Source organism: Oculina patagonica, chromosome 11, assembly GCF_052425735.1.
Source record: "Oculina patagonica isolate OP01 chromosome 11, crgOcupat, whole genome shotgun sequence".
Taxonomy (NCBI): domain Eukaryota; kingdom Metazoa; phylum Cnidaria; class Anthozoa; order Scleractinia; family Oculinidae; genus Oculina; species Oculina patagonica.
This window is the reverse complement of record NC_135768.1, coordinates 6,953,836-6,971,983: the sequence shown is the minus strand read 5'-3', so window position 1 is coordinate 6,971,983 and position 18,148 is coordinate 6,953,836. Positions and strand designations below refer to the sequence as shown.

At 39.4% G+C, this 18,148-nt stretch overlaps 1 protein-coding gene and 1 pseudogene across 3 annotated transcripts in view; both read right to left on the bottom strand.

Moving 5' to 3' along the window:
• Positions 1-18,148, bottom strand: part of LOC144629554 (histidine N-acetyltransferase-like) — a 166,117-nt pseudogene that overhangs the window by 74,376 nt on the left and 73,593 nt on the right. The gene's annotated exons all lie outside the window — the stretch shown is intronic.
• On the bottom strand, positions 1,678-16,261 carry LOC144629551 (uncharacterized). 2 transcript variants are annotated; one of them, XM_078487788.1, is made up of 3 exons: positions 15,992-16,261; positions 15,770-15,910; positions 1,678-2,663 (listed from the first exon to the last, which is right to left on the bottom strand). In XM_078487788.1, exons 1-3 carry the CDS (start codon positions 16,067-16,069, stop codon positions 1,836-1,838), a joined length of 1,047 nt encoding a protein of 348 aa, XP_078343914.1. In that variant the 5' UTR covers positions 16,070-16,261; the 3' UTR covers positions 1,678-1,835. The 2 variants fall into 2 exon arrangements, with proteins under 2 accessions (XP_078343914.1, XP_078343915.1); XM_078487789.1 differs by lacking the exons at positions 15,770-15,910; positions 15,992-16,261 and adding an exon at positions 3,125-3,257.

Here is an 18,148-nt window from a genome sequence, read left to right as displayed (position 1 = left end):
CAGGTTTTCGCCCCATTATATCCGCGAAATGACCCTTAGCTTGAATTTTTTTAGTTCTTGAACAACAGACGTGTCGACGTTAAAATTATTTAACAAAAAATCAGACGCAAGCCCGGCCATTTATACATTTGAACACAAGTATGAATACTCGACGCAGTTGGCCATCATGCCAGTTAAATGTTTTACACACGGAAAGGAAGCAAAACTGCATGCGGAAACTCTTTTTGTGATATACGGAGAAAGGATATCAGCGATGGTAAGGAAGGTATTTTTAAAAGCCAACTGCTTCGTCAAATGAGTAAGCGACGTGTCAACCAGATCTCAGAAGACAACACGCAGATCATGAGTAAACGCCTCTGTAGAATAAGTTTTAAAATTTTAGAAAGTTATTGCCTTAGCTTTCCCCCTTGGAATCCTTGAGCGGTAAGATAAACAAGAAAACGGTCGTTTATGGAGAAATCAATTACTCCTTAATTTCTTATTCTACGTGTTTCGTGCTTTGCATTGAAATTCGTTCACTACAGGTTCAACACTCGTTCACTACAGGTTCAACTGGCTTTAAGAGATGCCACTGCAATACGGATATTTCGAAAGGGGCAGGGAGCGGGAGCCTGGGAGAATATAAGCGAGAGGGATGCAGAAAGCGAGAGAAGAGAGGACGGAAAGCGGGATTCCCAAGGTGGCCGAAACCGGGAGCAATTGAGAAAAAATTCGTAACATTTCGTTATATTTTTCAATGGAAGTAGCACAGGAACAGGCGGGAACCAGAAGTAAAAGGTACAGGATGTGGGAGGTACAGACCCTCCTGCCTCCCCCCTCCTCCAAAGAATCAGTTGACGACGAGGCAGCCCTTAACAAGGTGAATTTGTCACAGAGTGTTGTATATCTATTTTTCATTCGTGAAAATTTATCTCGTACGGCTTTTAAAAACTTAATCTTACCGATACCACCCCACCCGCGATTCTGTTAAGTGACCCATCTACCCTTCTTGGGCTAACTAAATGTTCTGATGGGCGGCGTTGACATAGTTCTGTAAAAACCTGACCGTAACCGATCGGATTGGATTGTAACATGTTATTTCAAGAATAAGTTGATTCGCATGAAAGTTGTGAATAATTAAATTCCTTTCCAGGTGAAAGATTTTGCATCAAGGGTCGTTTCGAAACAGTTTAAACTTTGAACATATACCAATTCGGATATGAAAAAAGTGTTATTCTTTTCATTTGCTCGTGGTTTGGTGGTGACTTTTTCAAGAGCTATCAAGGGATAACCAGGCGGTAAGAGAGGTGCAATGCGGGCCAAGTTATCTCTGGCCTCATGATACTTGAGTACAGCGGTAAATTGTTAGGTTTCCTCTCCTGTCTTGTAAAAAAGCACAAGGATGCGCAGTTATGTGCCAGGACTGGCCGGAAATGAAGGGAAGAAAGTAGGGTAAAGTCTGCGTCGAGTCAAGTGGCACATACTGCCTCCTGGGTGGAGAGAGGAACTAAAAAACAGCACAATGACTGGGAGTGAACCCGGACCATTCGATCCAGATGTCCGAAGTCCGGAGACGAAGGCTGCAAAAAAATTAGGAAAAAGTGCAGGGAATGATAAGAAACGAAAACACGACTGAAGCGAAATTATTTCTCTATCCTGTCTCGAGACTCAAAGTGAGAGCATAGCTAGTTCAGACGATGTTTTGATTGCAATACCCAGCTTTATTGTTACTCAGACAAACTAACTTAATGTCTAGACCTGGTCCGAATCTACTATTCTAGAGGCGCTACCATATGCAGAGGAAAGCTACATGTATATGCTTGTTACTAAATACTGTTCCCTTGATTTGGTGCTTCTTACACGAGGTGGTTGTTGAAGATGGCTGCCACTTCGAACCCATCCAAAGCCTTGTTGTAAACTCGATATTCGTCAAGGGTGCCCTTGGTTTTCCAGCCATAAAGATGACCGAACTCGAGTGCTCTGTTGTTATCGACGCTGCCTTTGACGGTTGAGATGTCAAGGGTATTTGACTGCTTTTTACCGTTGATGAAAGTGAACACTTTCTTCTGTTCGCGGTCAAAAACGACTGCATAGTGGACCCATTGCCCAAGTAGCTGCACCGGTTGATACCCATGGTCAAACTCAATCGTTGCGTCGACCTTTCTGTTCTCCTTGTCCCGAATGCACACGCGAAGACCCTTAGCTTGGTAACCGTGCGCTGTTTCCCAACCGGGTAACCATCCTGGGCGACCTGGACCAAAATAGCAGCCATGACCTTTCTTGACAGCGAAGGTTGTCAGCGGGTGTGTGACGTCCAAAATCTTCGCCCATCCAGCGACACTGAAACTTGTAAGGCCAAAATTCAGGACGGAGGAGTCTGGAACATTGATCTTTCCACTTGAATCAAAGTAGCGACCACGAGAGAATTTGGACAGTCTAGGTACCGTGCCACTGGCCGAGCCGTGGTTCTCGTAACCCGAGTCATCTGCGACCTCGTTTCCACTTTGCTCGTTCATGCGCCAATGGCCAACCAAACCAGATACACGGTTGTCATAGCAACGGCTACACTGGGGATAATATGGCTGCCATTGTTTTTCGGAGCAAGCTTCTAAGAAATTGTTGCTGGTGTTGGAGCGAACCATGCCAGTCTTCTTTGTGGTGCAAGGCTGATTTGCAAAACATTTCTACATATTTTAAGAAAACAAAATCAAAAATATCAGTTAGTTATTAATTCTCATTAAAAAAGCAGGAGATTTGTAAAGGAGAATCTTGACCGAGGTCTTGAGTGCAGACCGAAAGCAGTGAGGTCTGCACTCACGACCTGTATTTATTTAAAGAGTACTCACGAACCGACCTTAAAATCCGATTGTCTAACGTCCAGTAGCCAAGCTTTCGCGTTCGTTCGTTCCTTCATTTAATGATTTATGTATTAATAAATATTTAGTTCATGTCATAAGTCAATCATTTTTTGACTAGTTATGTTCTTCTTTTCTAATTTTGCGCACCAGTTTCACGTTCTTTTCTCATTCAAATGCACCACAGTTCAAGAAACTTATTTACCTTGCAATAAGAAGGGAACATTACACCATATAACAAACTAGAAATACGGAATGTTTCATCTACACTCTTCGCCATTCGTTTTTACCTTGCAAGTGGGTGAGACAGTCTGGGCCCACACTTCTGAAGCGACGACGAATAAAACGAACATGAAAACCATTTTCATCTTGGAATGTTCGTGGACTTTCTTTTAACTTCGATCAGCCAAAAAATAGCTCCTGAGGTAAATAAGAGGTGAAACCATCGACGATGATAAAAGGAAACCTGAAAGTGTAGCGATTTTGGGACGACCTACTCCAAAGTCTTATGCCGATGATAGCTGAAATGACATTGAGCAAAAGCGTTGTCTTTACATATCTTTGACTCTAAGTGTGGGTCTTTCAGTTTGACAGTTCAATGCAGCTGAAAACATGTTTACAAAACCGTGAGAAGATTTTAGCCTTCTCATCGCTGACGGCCGTTTAACTGGCGTTTTTATAACGATTAGGATTGAAGGAAAATTTACGATTAATTATTACTTTTTGGGTTAAGAGGTTGAAATTATAAACTACATGCCTAGTTGCAAAAGTTAGCTTGCATAGTTGCTGCTTTTTAAATGAAACAACTCTTTGCCCAGTTTGGCATGATGTCTTTTGCTAAGACAAATAAACTTTATGGACGTCCTGAAACTGTAAATGATATATAAGTCAGGTATAAGTATATTGATATTAACCTATTATCTTACGGTCAAAAACTGTACAAACTGTAAATTTTATTTTTAGCTAGAGAATTTAGTGTAAGAATTTTAATGTTTTGGATATACGAATAACGCTGTTGGTTTAGATGTTGAAACACACACACAGTTCAATCAGTCAATAAGTTCTGCAACGTAAATTTCCTTCATAACTGTTCATTTAATTATGTTATCCTGTTAATATTACGGTGGCTGCAGATCAACATTGTCTTGGAAACACGCTACTGTCGAAATCTCTAATCACTACAAAATAACTCTACAAAATCAAAACTTGAGTCATTATGTGTTTTAACAATCATTTCACATACTACAGTAAAGAAAAGTTTATAAAATCAAACAGACGTTTCTTTGCTTAAAATAAGAAGTATCGTAGATAAAACTTACAATTTACATCTTTTGGATGCATATGCGGAATGTTAATATCTACTCTTGCGGTCATGGCACGTAAAGACAAGCATTCTTAAAAAAAAAACTGCTTCAAAATCTCACGAAACCAGAGTATACTATAAACAAAATAAGACAAATTACAAACGTAACAGAACATTCTCACCAAAAAAGTGAAAAGTATTAATTCGGTAAAGAGTGTTCTTTGTTAGCAGTTTTTATGTTTTGACAACTAGGCGTGAGAATGGCGCGCCAGGCCAGGACCCTTTCATGCCGGAACGCCCTCTTTAAAATTTAGCATCACTTTTATATTCATTGATATCTAAAAGAGGTCTCCGTTGGTCCGTGAGCCATTGAGGACTCCCAAGTTGACGCGAATATCCAGTAATTTGCTTGATAAGAAACACCAGCAACCTAGCTAGCTGAGACAGAATCGCGAAAGAGACTAGACCAGACACTAACACTGGGACAAAAGCTAGGGCGCACACCTCAAACCATTCCAGAGCGTCCAAATAAGATCGGTAAGGCCCGTCAACAGTGATACCAAATGACATCAGGGTCGCTTTTGTCAGATTGATAAGGGCAACCATAGTTAAAGCGGTAAGAGACAATGTTTCAGCTTTGTTAGCCAGCGCTTCTCTAAAGGGATTCTTCAAAACGTGATGAATGGTCATTAGTAAACATGCTGCAGCCATGGAAACCATACGTAACATCGAACTTCTTATGAACGAATGGCACGCGAGGAGAATAAATCTTCGACCGATTAAAACGCTCTCCCAGTAAAGAGTTCCTTTATTTTCATTGATTGGCGGGCGGAAAGGACCATGAAGTACTTCCAATACATCTTTGTTCACAACTTGCGCTCTGGTGGAATTTTGCCTTGTTTGTTTTTGCATTTTCTTAGAAAACCAGTAGATGAGAAATGGTAGTGGAAGCATGCAAGCAGCGATAAACTCACTCGCAGTAATGGACGCACTGTAAAGCTTGGAGGATCCGCAGTAGAGAACAATGATAAAGGGAACCACGAACACTGCAATATAGGCGAGAAGAACATACTGCCACCACTGCATACATGGAACATTGGCATCGATAAATAGCCTCTTAGTAGATCCGATCGAGACGCACTGCATTAGCTTTAGGGCCGTTTCTGCCAATCTTTCGTAACCTAGTAGCAATACTTCCATGACAACGGCCATATAATGGATAAGCGCTGGCTTTTCTTTTCCTCTTAGCGTGTTGAAGACAGAATGGACGCAGTAGATGAGTACAATGTCAGTCATTGTCATGAAAACTGTACCGGAAAGAACCAACTCCTTAGTCACGGCTGTCATCCCAACAAATGGGCATCCAATTCCATGGTTTATAGTTCGAACTTGGAAATTAAAAGCGGCAATCACTGTATAAATAAATGGTATTTTTTCCAGAAGGTTTTCCATAGAACCGACTATCAGTAGTTCGGCAGCTTGATAGAATTAGAATGTGATTTTGATGTAGCCACTGTCCCCACCCGAGTGTTGATGAATGCCACCCAACTCTTGCTCTTCATGGTCTTCCTCTTTTGTCCTAAACCATAATATCTGATTTGCAAGAAAACCTAAGATCGGAGGTTTCATCAATAGGTAGAAGGCCAGTCCAGTTGTTAACAAAATTGTCAAGATCCAAAACCAGTAGTTGTCGCATTCTTCATCTTTTCGGCATTCAGCTGAAAAGAGAGTTTCACTGTATCCTCCAGTGCATTTCCCACAAAGAATGCCCGTTCTGTTTCCCTGACAACTGTTGTATCCTTGTGTCTTTGATGTTGGTTCTCTACAGTAATGTTCCGGACAAGCCATGAATTCTAGTGATGGCGGATCGCTAGATGTGGGATAACCCCAAAAGTTTGGCTTGGCAGCTATGTTCCTTTTAATACAACTGGCACCAAAGGGACATTGCAGGCAGTCAACTGTGTTGTTTACAATTAAACCACGCGAAACTCCTTTTCGCATACTGTACAGCCCGGGTGAACATAACTGGCAAGAGTACTTCAAAGCAGTGATATTTAGCCTGCAAAAGCTGTTGTTTTGCTCTGTATATACAAAATGTGTCATATTGTCCAATAAAAGCTGGCTTCCGATAGAACATTGGATAGTTGAATTGTCATCCATGTATACGTAACCTCCATTGTAAATGTCCAGTACAGGATACGGAGTCCTTTCAGCAGCAAATGACACCATAGTTGTATTTTGAAGATTTATAGGTCCCCCGCTTTCCGACTGCAAGAACGTCCATTTTTGAAACGTAAAATTGTTTCTTGTCATATTCACTTTTGTTGAAGAGAATTTGCAGTCTTTGAAATCCACTTGGCCAGTTCCATATGCAGAAACAACATGTCCTGAATTCTCAGTAGCGAAATTATTTCGAAACCTGCATCTTTCAAACGCCGTGTAGCCATTACATATGTATACAGCGCCAGCGATTAATCCTCCATTGCCCTCAAATAAGGTATCTTCAAATGTCACGTGAGTCTGATAATGCCAAAGAGGATGAACATCTTCCTTTTCTCCCTCTTTCACACATCCTGGACTTAGCTGTTTATCCGAACTTGAGACGACCGATAGAGCGCCAGATGAAATTTCGTAAACATCATACGTGCTATTACTACCCCAGTAGAATCGATTGAAACAGAAACCGTTAATAAATAAGGATCTTTTTATGCGTAACGTTTTGTTACCTCGAAATAGCAAGCCTACAATGTTGCATGGCTTCGAGTCAAATGTTACGTTGTCGAGCTCGATAATGGCGTTCGAATAATTGAGTATTTCCAAAGGTTTTAAAATGATAAAAAGTCCAAATGAGTCGGGTACAGCCTGTCTCTTGGTAAGATTGAATATGGTGTTCCTAATTTTTATTTCCACTTGACTTGGATCGGGCGAACTTGCCACCATATCGCGGAAGTTATCGATGAAGGTGCAGTTACGGACTGACACGTTCAGCGGGTAGGCTTCAGAGGATGCATTTGGCAACGAGCCTCCTATAAAAAGTCCGTAAAGATGTGAAGTTAATGTAACGTTTGTCAGACTGATGTGAAATTCCGAAGATGCATATATGGCCAAAGACGCATTGCCACTTGTGTCTTGACTAGATACAACACTGTCTGCAATCGTTAATGTACCCGCTTGTCGATTTTTCACTGAGACTACACCAACAACGGCGTTTTTCACGATGTTGCGAACAAATGTGCATCCAGAAATAGTAACATCCGTGTTATCGCCCGCGGTGATTACAGTCAGAGCACTATCTATGGATTTGATGTTGTTTTCCCAGGAAGAATCATTAATAATCACTTTGCCGTTAGAAAACATGAGGATGATACCGTCGCACAGACGGTGGAAGCCAAAGCAGTCACGCACTCTGATTTCTCTGAAGTTTGCGATCAACTTGTTTGTTCCTGTTGCTTTTTCCTTTTTTCCTAGCTTTTGCAAATTATCAACCAAAATTGCACATCCGGGTCCATTTCTTGTTGCAGCACATTCAGTGAAGTTAACATTTGCAATGTTTAGACTCAAGGTTCCAGTCTGACTATAGACATACAAAGCTCCACCGCCTTTTGCTATGTTCCTGCGAAACCTGCTGTTGAATATTGCTACAGACCCACGTAAGATTGAGTTAATAAACATCGCTCCCCCTCTTTCGTTTGGAAGTTGTTGTCCAATAAACGACGAGTTTTGAATTTCTACTTGGGCTTCCTCGGAATGAATTTTTATACATCGCAATAAATGGTTGTGAGAACATCTTAGGTTGCTGAACTCAACACGCGTTTTCTTTGTATTAGAATTATACAAACTGTTCACCAGGTGACGCGCTTTTCTACCAGCCATCGCCCTACCCAAATCAGAAATGGTATTGTTGAACAGCCTGACGTCATTATATACCTCGGTGGTTACTGCTGATGGCAGATCAAGATGAACAAAATGGCCGTAGTTCTTCACAGATGTAAGATTGGAACAAGATATTCAGACATGTATACTGGACGGCAGCGTGGCTTCCGATTGGATTGTTACTACACCCCTTGCAAACCGCTGATTGTGAAATCCATTTCCCAAAAACTTTGTCTCGTTGATATTAATGGTAAGGAATTGATCTTTGACTAATGTATCACTTTTCAACGTGATCTCCACACAGGAAGTGTTGTTCTTAAAGAAAGAAGACCCCTGAATGTTTAGGCACATTTTGGCGTTGATTCTTATGAGAATACTTAGAGCAATGGACGTGTCCTCAAAAGAACAGTTTTTAATCGTTAGAATGTCACAATCTTGAATCATCAGTGGTGTTTGGCGGAAAGCAATACCAGATAAAGTTATGTTCAGTGGTAGAGTAGTCGGCCTCTTTATAAAATGAAATCCATTAAAACATGAAATCAGAGGCGCGGCTTTCCAACCCTCTATTTCCAAGCTTTTCTGAACAACAATTCCCGGTTGTTGCTCGTGTGTCATGCCAAGATGACAGACATAAGGATTTTTCTCGGTCCCAGTACCATCAAGGTGAATGTGTCCGCCCTGGTCCACTTGATGAACTGCTTTAGCGATAGACTTGCATGGATGACTGACTGTACCACAGCTTTCGGAATCGTGTCCAGTCAAGGAAACATAGACATCAGTAAATCCATGGTATCGAGCAGCTAAAAGAAATGTAACCCGGTATAGTTTAATTTACTGCGCTTTTTGTATGATAACTACAGAAGGGAACGGCCCATGTCAAAATATTCAGTAAAAGACACGAACGTGCATTGTATCACTTAATTAAAGAAGTGGCTGGCGAAAGAAATAAAATTGTGCAAACTGTTCCCACTTCCTTAGTATCAAGATCTATCGGGGCGGTAGTCAGCGGATGTCTCTAAGGCGCATGGGCAGCTCCTTTCTTTGTGAACTTGCCAAAACAATAACAACATGGGACCAGTGGGAGAGTTCGATAATTTTTTTTATAGAAGTGAAAAAAAAAGGTTTTCTAAGTTTTGTCTTTAAAGCAGCGAAAATTTCTCCGGAAAGGCTCTTGGTGTCAAAATGTGGTTCCGCGTCACAGAAGTGGTAATGAAAACGTGGCGATCGAATATTCCCGCGCCGGTCGGAGCTATTGTTCTTGCTCTATTGTTGCGAGGTTGTTTGTTGACTTGGTCGTTCTTTGTTTTACCTCATTTACAATCCCCGCGGGAAAAGATTGCCTGTTGCATCATCGTCCAAAAACCGCTGACTACATCGTGTATTGAGCGCGTTGCAAGTTGTGAGAGCATCGCTACTCGGTCCCAGACCTCGTTTCTAACCCCCCGCCCCCCTTGCAAATTACGATATGTAAGATTTCGGAAAGAGGGTAAGGCTGACTAAGTTTGTTATATTCCAATACTTGATTTTTTTTTTAAGACGACGAGAATTCATCTCATGCAGCTTAACTTTAACTTGTCAATCTCACAATTTTATTTTTCGTTCCCACATACAAAATTTAAAGGAACTCACTTTCTCGTTTCGGTTTCGAACGTGAGGACTGAACAGCGTGAATAAATGCTAAATTGTTTTTCCTTTGGTGTCGTGTACCTTAAACAGTCCTCTAATGCATTTTCCATCATACAGTCCCCACTCACCAAAAAAGGTTGCGCTCTCTTGATTACATTATCATCGATTTTGGTGCTATATCTGAATAAATTCATCCATTCATTTGACGAATTCCTTCCTTTCCGGTTCAATTCTGAAAACTGAAATTTGCCATGGTCAAATAATTCTCTTGAAATGATATATTATGGATGAGTCTTTGGTGTAATTGCGGGAAATTAAAATTCAATACAGTGGAACCTGATATAACGAAGGGTCAAGGGACTGCCAAAAAAACGTTCGCTATATCGAGGTGTCCTTATATCGGGGTTGTTTCTCGTCTATTTTGCTATTACCAGGGCAAAGAATAACGTTCGCTATACGGAGGACTTTGTTGTGTAGAGGTCATTAAATCGAGGTTCCACTGTACAAGATAGGAAATTTACGTTTTGATCCCTAAATGAGACGAGAAAGGACAATTGGGCTGATTAATAACCTTTCTCTTGTCAACTTTCGACTGATTGCTGTCGAACCTATTTTCGTTGAAATTACAGGAAATCTGATCAATTTATCAGATAACTTTGTTCGCTAACATAATAAGTTAACGAAGTGCTAGTTTGCTTCTGATAATTACCTGATTTCTTGCTTGGTAGCGAAAAGAAGATCCAAACGGCCATAAAAATCCGCAAATACGCCATTGAAAATCACCTCCCAAGTGACGCCGAAAACCGAACTCGCTTTTCTTCCTTTTGTAGTTGCATTACATTTTCTACTCCCTCTGATGTGAATGCAGGAACACTTTTGAATGTGTCGAATTTAAGATCGTCAGGAACCGAAATATCTTGGGCATGGAAAGCGAAATATGTAGTCGTTTCCGCTGAGCCAAGCTTAGTTTCCAATTATATTCCGTTCTCGTTTTTGAAAGTTTAAAAGTTGGCACGTATGCGTCATTCGACATCATATTTTAATTTATTTTGTGTTCTTCCAGTTTCGAGAGATTAGTTAAGGACGCACATGGTTAAGCGGTGACTATTTCAAGTGTTGTGAAAGGATAAATAGGTAGTGAAACAGGCTGGAGTGTAGGCGCAAATTGTAAGTATTGCTGCGCTGTCGTGTAAAACCGCCTAAGGATCCGGGAAAATGGGCCGAGATCGCCCCAGACGATATAACAAAAGAAATGTTGACTGGAATTCTTATCTTTGTGCCAAGATTCGAAGTGAGAGCATGACTAGTTCAGACGAGAGCTTTTTGTTTGAATATCCAACTTTATTGTTATCCCAACAAACTAAGTTACAAGGCTGAAAACGAAGGCTTTTTTAACAACTTTATTTGATTTGGAAGCTTCCCGTTTTACTGTTTTTAGTTGTCTATTTCCGGACAGGCTAATTTAAAACTTAACCAAGCTACTATTTCTAAGGCGCGAAGACATCCCTAATGAAAAACTATTTATTTCTTTTGAAAACTACATGTTTGTTAAGAATGCTGTTCCCTTAATTTGTTGGATTTCTTCGTGCTTCTTACACGAGGTGGTTGTTGTAGATAGCTGCCACTTCGAACTCATCGAGAGCCTTGTTGTAAACTCGATATTCGTCAAGGGTGCCCTTGGTTTTCCAGCCATACAGAGTGCCGAACTCGAGTGCTTTGTTGTTGTCGACGCTGCCTTTGACGGCTGAGATGTCGAGGGAGTTTGACTGCTTTTTAACCGGGCGGGAGACTGGGCCGGCCCGGTTCATAAATCGCCCGGAATTTTTTCGTCGTAGTAGTAGTAGTAGTAGTAGTCTTGTCGGTAAATCGTTCCAGACCCGCTCGGCCACTTTCTTGGCCAGGATTCAAATCACGCACCCTTGATGTTTACTCGGCAGAAGCTATTAAATCACTCTCCTATTTTAAATTTTATCTAATACCCTCAATTCTCTTAAGCGTGAAATATATATTTTTGTGTTATTCAAGCGTTTGAGTACTGGTTTGCGAAACCGGTGATTTTTTTGACACGTCCAAGCAATTATTTTTTTTTTATTGAAAACTGCTACGTCAGTCACGCAATGATTTTGCAGCAAGCTTCACGCATAACTGCTTTTAAAAAAAAAGGGCTGGTAGCCACGGCAGATAATTTTTGAGCCGGAATACTTTGAAGATGCTCTCCATTTAATAGAAAAAACTGGTCCATTTTCATCCGTGTACAGTTGAGCCGGCAAAGTCGCGTATCAGAGACGATTGAATGTTTGCACAGCGAAATAATCTTATTTTTGTTCTTGATGTAAAAGCTTTTCTTACACACCTCCCAAGACTTCAGAAAACAAAATGGTAATGTATAATATTTCTACGAACTATGATGGAATTTTTGAAAGGATCCGTAAAGCCAGCAAGTAAAACAAATGGACTACAAAATGAAATCCTGGTTTAGGTAATTGCATGTAATTAAATTCTACCACGGCTACAAAATTTCACGGTTTTGAAATTTTCTTTTTCTTTATTCCTTTCAAAACTTTTCCAGACCCCATCTTGAATAAAAATTCATCTGAAACTTTTTTTCATGTTTCATTTATTTTTTCACGTTTAGTTGGGGTTTTCAGGCTTTTGAAACAAATAACATCTATTTATAGATTGAGGCACCGTATTTACCTTGTTTGTCTCAGTAGTTCACTCGGCCGCTTTCTTGGCCAGGATTCAAATCACGCAATTTTGATGTTTACTCAGCAGGAGCTATTTGATCACTCTCCTATTTAAAATTTTATCTAAACCCTGATTTCTGTTAAGCGTGAAATATATATTTTTGTGTTATTCAAGCGTTCGACTTTTTGTACATGAAAAGCCATTACGTCAGTCACGCAATGTTTTTTTGCAGCAAGCTTCTGCTTTTGAAAACGGCTGGTAGCCAAAGAACTTTTCGGCCAGACCCCACTTTGAAGATATTTTCCATTTAGCAAGAATTGTGTCCATTTTGTCCATGCATTTTCATTCATGTACCGTTGGCCCGACAAAGTTGTCTGTCACAGACGAATTGAATGTTTGCACAACAAAACAACCTTATTTTAGTTCTTGATGTAAAAACTTTACCCGCACACTTTTCAAGAGCTCAGAAAACAAAATGGAAATGTAAAGTAATTATATAATAATTTCTACAAGCTAGAATGGAGTTTTTAAAAGGATCGATAAAGCCATCGAGTGAAATAATTGACGGCAAAATGAAAACTTGCCCTTTGGCGCGGATAGTTAATTAAATTTTATCACGGCATGTTAATTTCACGGCTTTTTAAGTATTCAAAATTTTTCAGTAATGCCATTCAAATGTTTCTTGGCCTCATCTTGAATCTTTTTTTCTTTTTTCACATTTAGTTGGGATTTTAGGATTTTAAAACGAACAGCATCTGTTAGGCGTGATCTAATGCATGCCCTTTTTTACTCTTTTTTATTTTCTTTTGTAATTTTGTTTTAAAGATTTTCTGTTATTGTTGATATTTAAATGAATAGTTTTATTCGTTTTCAAGGTTTTGAAACGAACAGCATCTATTAGATTTAAGACACACCGTGTGGTGTTATCTGCACGATATGCGTGATCTAATGCATGCTAGCCTTTTTTATTATCTTTGTTTGAAATTGTGTTTTGAAGAATTTTTTTCTTGATATTTAGGTGATTTGCTTTGTTCAACCAGTAGCGAATACTGTATTTTTCTGGTTACTCCGCTCTTTTTAGCGAGAAGTTTATGTTTTTTTGTTTTTCATTCAAGGGTTCTGAGTTTCAGTCGGAACCGATCGACGATGGAGAAATTATCTGCAATGAATCACGCAAGTAGAACTGGCGTTTGCGTGACTGCATCCTAAAATGCAGCGGATAGGCAGGCTTTTCGATCAAAAAATCAACTTGACTTAAAGAGCTCACGTGTTTGAAAGCTTAAAAGCTTTATAATTTCTTTTTTTTCTTTCTTAAAAGCTTTCTAATTTCTTTTTTTGTTGTTTTGGTATAATACAATTTTTTAAAAACCTTAAACGCTTCTTTGTTTTTAACGAATTCTTTCTAATTGTTTGTTTGTTTTGCATGGAGATCATTTGTAAATGCCATTCAACCGGTTTGAGTTCATTTATTCAAGATTATGAACACACCAAACGTTTTCAACCTAATCAGTCATTTATCTAGGCATGTTGATAAAAGCAGCTAATGTGATGAAGGATATTTTGACACACTACTATAACTCACGGAAACTGAAAAACTTATGCAAACCTCGGATTTGTGTGTCACAGTTTAATACTCACCCACAAACTGCTGCTCGGCTGGCGCCACCACCAAAATGCTGAAGAAGGCGGGGGAGAAGTGTGAGGAGTAGAATGTGTGATGGGAGAGAGTAGAGTCAAAGGCTGCAACAGATGGGGAAAAGGGGAGTAAAAGGGGAGATTCGAAGGTGAATGGCTAAGAAAAGGGAAACAGGGGGAGGTGGGGGGTTGAATAAAAATCTATGCTTGATTGTATCGCGCAACCTTTGACTTTTTTTCATGGTTCTCTTTTTAGAAGCAGTTCAAAATTTTACGTTCAAAAATTTTAAGTGCAAAATAATAATAATAATAATAATAATAATATTTATATAGCGCTATTCAGCTAATCTGCCATTATACAAAGATAGAAACTAAAATCTAAAAATACCGAGGTTATTCAGTATTCAGAACAAAATAAAAATTTGAAAGACTAAGCAGGAATTTGTCCAAGCATGGACAAACAACCACAGAATCGTGTGTTACTTAATTAAATGGTATTTTAAAAGTTTTGCTGTACTTGCCTTATCAAGTAGTTAAACATTAACCGCCCGGTTTTAAGCTTTAAGCTTTAAGCGTCTTGTTACCATTGATGTAAACGAACACTTTCTTCTGTTGCTCGCGATCAAAAACTACTGCGTAGTGAACCCATTGGCCCAGCAGCTGCGCTGGTTGATAACCATGGTCAAACTCAACCGTTGCGTCGACCTTTCTGTTCTCCTTGTCCCGAATGCACACGCGAAGACCCTTAGCTTGGTAACCGTGCGCTGTTTCCCAACCGGGTAGCCATCCTGGGCGACCTGGACCAAAATAACAGCCATGACCTTTCTTGACAGCGAAGGTTGTCAGCGGGTACGTGACGTCCAAAATCTTGGCCCATCCAACGACGCTGAAGCTTGTAAGGCCAAAATTTAGGATGGAGGAGTCTGGAACATTGATGTTTCCACCGGAATTAAAGTAGCGACCACGAGACAATTTGGACAGCCTAGGTACCGGGCCATTGGTCGAGCCGTGGTTCTCGTAGCCCGAGTCATCCGCGACCTCGCTTCCAGTTTGCTCGTCCATGCGCCAATGGCCAACCAAACCAGGTACACGGTTGTCATAGCAACGGCTACACTGGGGATAATATGGCTGCCATTGTTTTTCGGAGCAAACTTCTAAGAAATTGTCGCTGGTGTTGGAGCGAACCATGCCAGTCTTCTTTGTGGTGCAAGGCTGATTTGCAAAACATCTCTACATATCATTGTTTTGGGAGAAAAAAAAAGTTATTAATTAGTTATCATGAAAAAAAAAAACAGGAGATCTGTATGGGGGGGAATCTTGACCGAGGTCTTGAGTACAGACCGTACGCAGTGAGGTCTGTACTTACGACCTCTATCATGAACTTCTGTTCAACCTCGGAGGCCGGGCTATTGTTTAGCTCTTTGGAGTTCGCCCGCTTTCATAACCAGTCGAACCAGTCTCCTCTACTAACTATGATTCAACCTTAAAATCCGGTTTTCTAGCGTTCAATAACCATGTTATGTTCTTTCGCGTTCGTTCGTTCCTTCATTTAATCATTTATTTATTTATAAATATTTAATTCAAGCAATCATTTTTTGATTAGTCATTTCTAATGTTCTGCTTCTCTAGTTTTGTGCATCAGTTTCACGTTCTCTTCTTGTTCAAATGCACCACAGTTCAAGAAACTTATTTACCTTACAATAAGAGGAGAACATTACAAAAATCATTTTACTCTTGCAGAGAGTTTTACACCATACAACGAACTAGAAATACGAAATGTTTCGTGTACAATCTTCGCGATTCATTTTACCTTGCAGGTGGGTGAGACAGTCTGGCCATACACTTCTGCAGTGACGGCGAATAAAACGAACATCAAAGCCATCAAGTTCTTCATCTTGGAATGGTCGTGGATTAATTCCCTTTTAACTTCGATCAGCGAAAAAAATAGCTCCTGAAGTAAATAAAGTGTGAAACCATCGATGATGATAAAAGGAAATAAAAGGTACTTGTCTATATTAAAACATTAAACTACCTGAAATAATGATGCTTTAAGTGTATACCGATTTTGGGACGACCTTCTCCAAAGTCTTGTGTCAATGAAAACTCGCATTGAGCAAAAGCGTTGTCTTTACATATCCTTGATTCTTAAGTGTGGATCTTTCAGTTTGGCAGTTCAATGCAGCTGAAAACATGTTTACAAAGCCGTGAGAAGTTTTTAGGCTTCTCGCCGCTGACGGCCGTTAAACTGGCGTCTCTATAACGAATAGGATTGAAGGAAAATTTATGATTAATTTCTACTTTTTGGGTTAAGATGTTGACATCATATATTACATGCATAGTTGCGAAGGTTAGCTTGTAAATTTACTGCTTTTTAGATGAAATAACTCTTTGCCCAGGTTGACATAATGCCTTTTGCTAAGACAAGTAATCTATATGGATGTCTCAAGACTGTAAATAACACATTAGTCAGGGATAAGTATATTGATATTGAATTAACTTGTTTCCACACGAAAGCCTAGATGCATATAAAAGATTATCTTACGGTCAAAAACTTTTATTTCCAGCTAGAGAATTTAGTTTAAGAATTTTAATGTTTTGGATATAACAATAATGTTGTGGATTTAGTTGTCGAAATCATGGCATGATATCTTTTTGCTAAGACAAGAAAATTATATAGATGTCCTGAAACTGAAAAAAATATATAAGAGATGAATAAGTATAGTGATATTGACCAAACTTGTTTCACACGAAAGCCTATAGGGGTATGAAAGACATTATGTCACGGTCATAAACTAACACAAACTCTAGTTTTTATTTCCCGCCAGAGAACTTATTTTAAAAAGTCACGTCAAACAGTGATTTCCATGCAGTTAAGCAGTTAACGTTTACATTTAAAGCCATGCGATATATAACAAAAAGCAAATACTAGTTTAAAAGTACATTTAAAATGATGTGTCAACGTAGATTTGTATCACTTTTTTTTCATTTGGCGTATAATTAAGTTTGGCGGTTTAAAGCACCTCTGTGTGCTAATTCTTTTCAGAGGGCGTGTTGCTCGACATGTCCCCACTACATTTTTTTAATGTGGTGTGTTTGTGTTGATTTTGTATCTGCGATATTTCCCTTCGTGTGTCAATACCCATTAGGGAAAATATGTCTTATATTGTCTATTAGTTAAAATATTCATGAATAAAACCAAAGACTATTTTTTAAAAATAATTTCAAGGTAGTGATAGCCAGCCAGATAAAACAGATACGAATTTAACGTTACAGTGCAACCCCGATATAACGATATGCCTAGGGAGCAGTAAAATTATATCGTTATATCGAGGGATCGTTGTATCGAAACTCCCGATATAACGATATGCCTAGGGAGCAGTAAAATTATATCGTTATATCGAGGGATCGTTGTATCGAAACTCCCGATATAACGATATGGCCGTAAAATAACCGAAAATATCGTTATATCGGGGTAAACCTAACATATACTTTTTTACTGGACAAAGAGGATTAGAATACAGTATCATTTTCGTATATCATCGTACAAAGGTGTTGTCAGAAACGTTAGAGATTACTCGATTACTGTTATGTTATTGGATTAAATTCAATATTTTGCTTAAATTGTGACTGTTTACTGATAATATTGTTATATCGGGGAAGATTTTACCTTCGGTCCGCTAAATTCTCATCGTTATAGCGGGAATATCGTTATATCGAAGATCGTTATATCGGGGTTCCACTGTATTTGTAAAGCGTATTTGCAAACGCTCTTTTAGAAAAGGATGAAACTTGTTGAAACAATTTTCATGTGAAAATGTGCACCTGCTCTCAAAACGCAGTGATTGTCGATACTTTCTCACAGCATTTGACATTGTACTGAAAGCCAATTAGCCAAAAACAACAACCGAAAGATTTTATAACAAATGCGCCAATTGGATTTACATAGGATAACTAAGATAAGTTCATCCATTCTATCCAGTGACTGCAATTACGTGAGATTTATATATATTTTTTTACAGCTTACAATAGAATGGATCAGGTTGGGCCTCTGCAAACAAAAATACCGTAAATACTCCCCCCCCCCTCCCCCTTCTAGAAAAAAAATCCCCCTCCCCAAATCCCAGTTGCAAAAATCCTTCTTAAAATAAGCGCTCCCAAAAAAATCCATGGGTTTATATTTAATAACAGT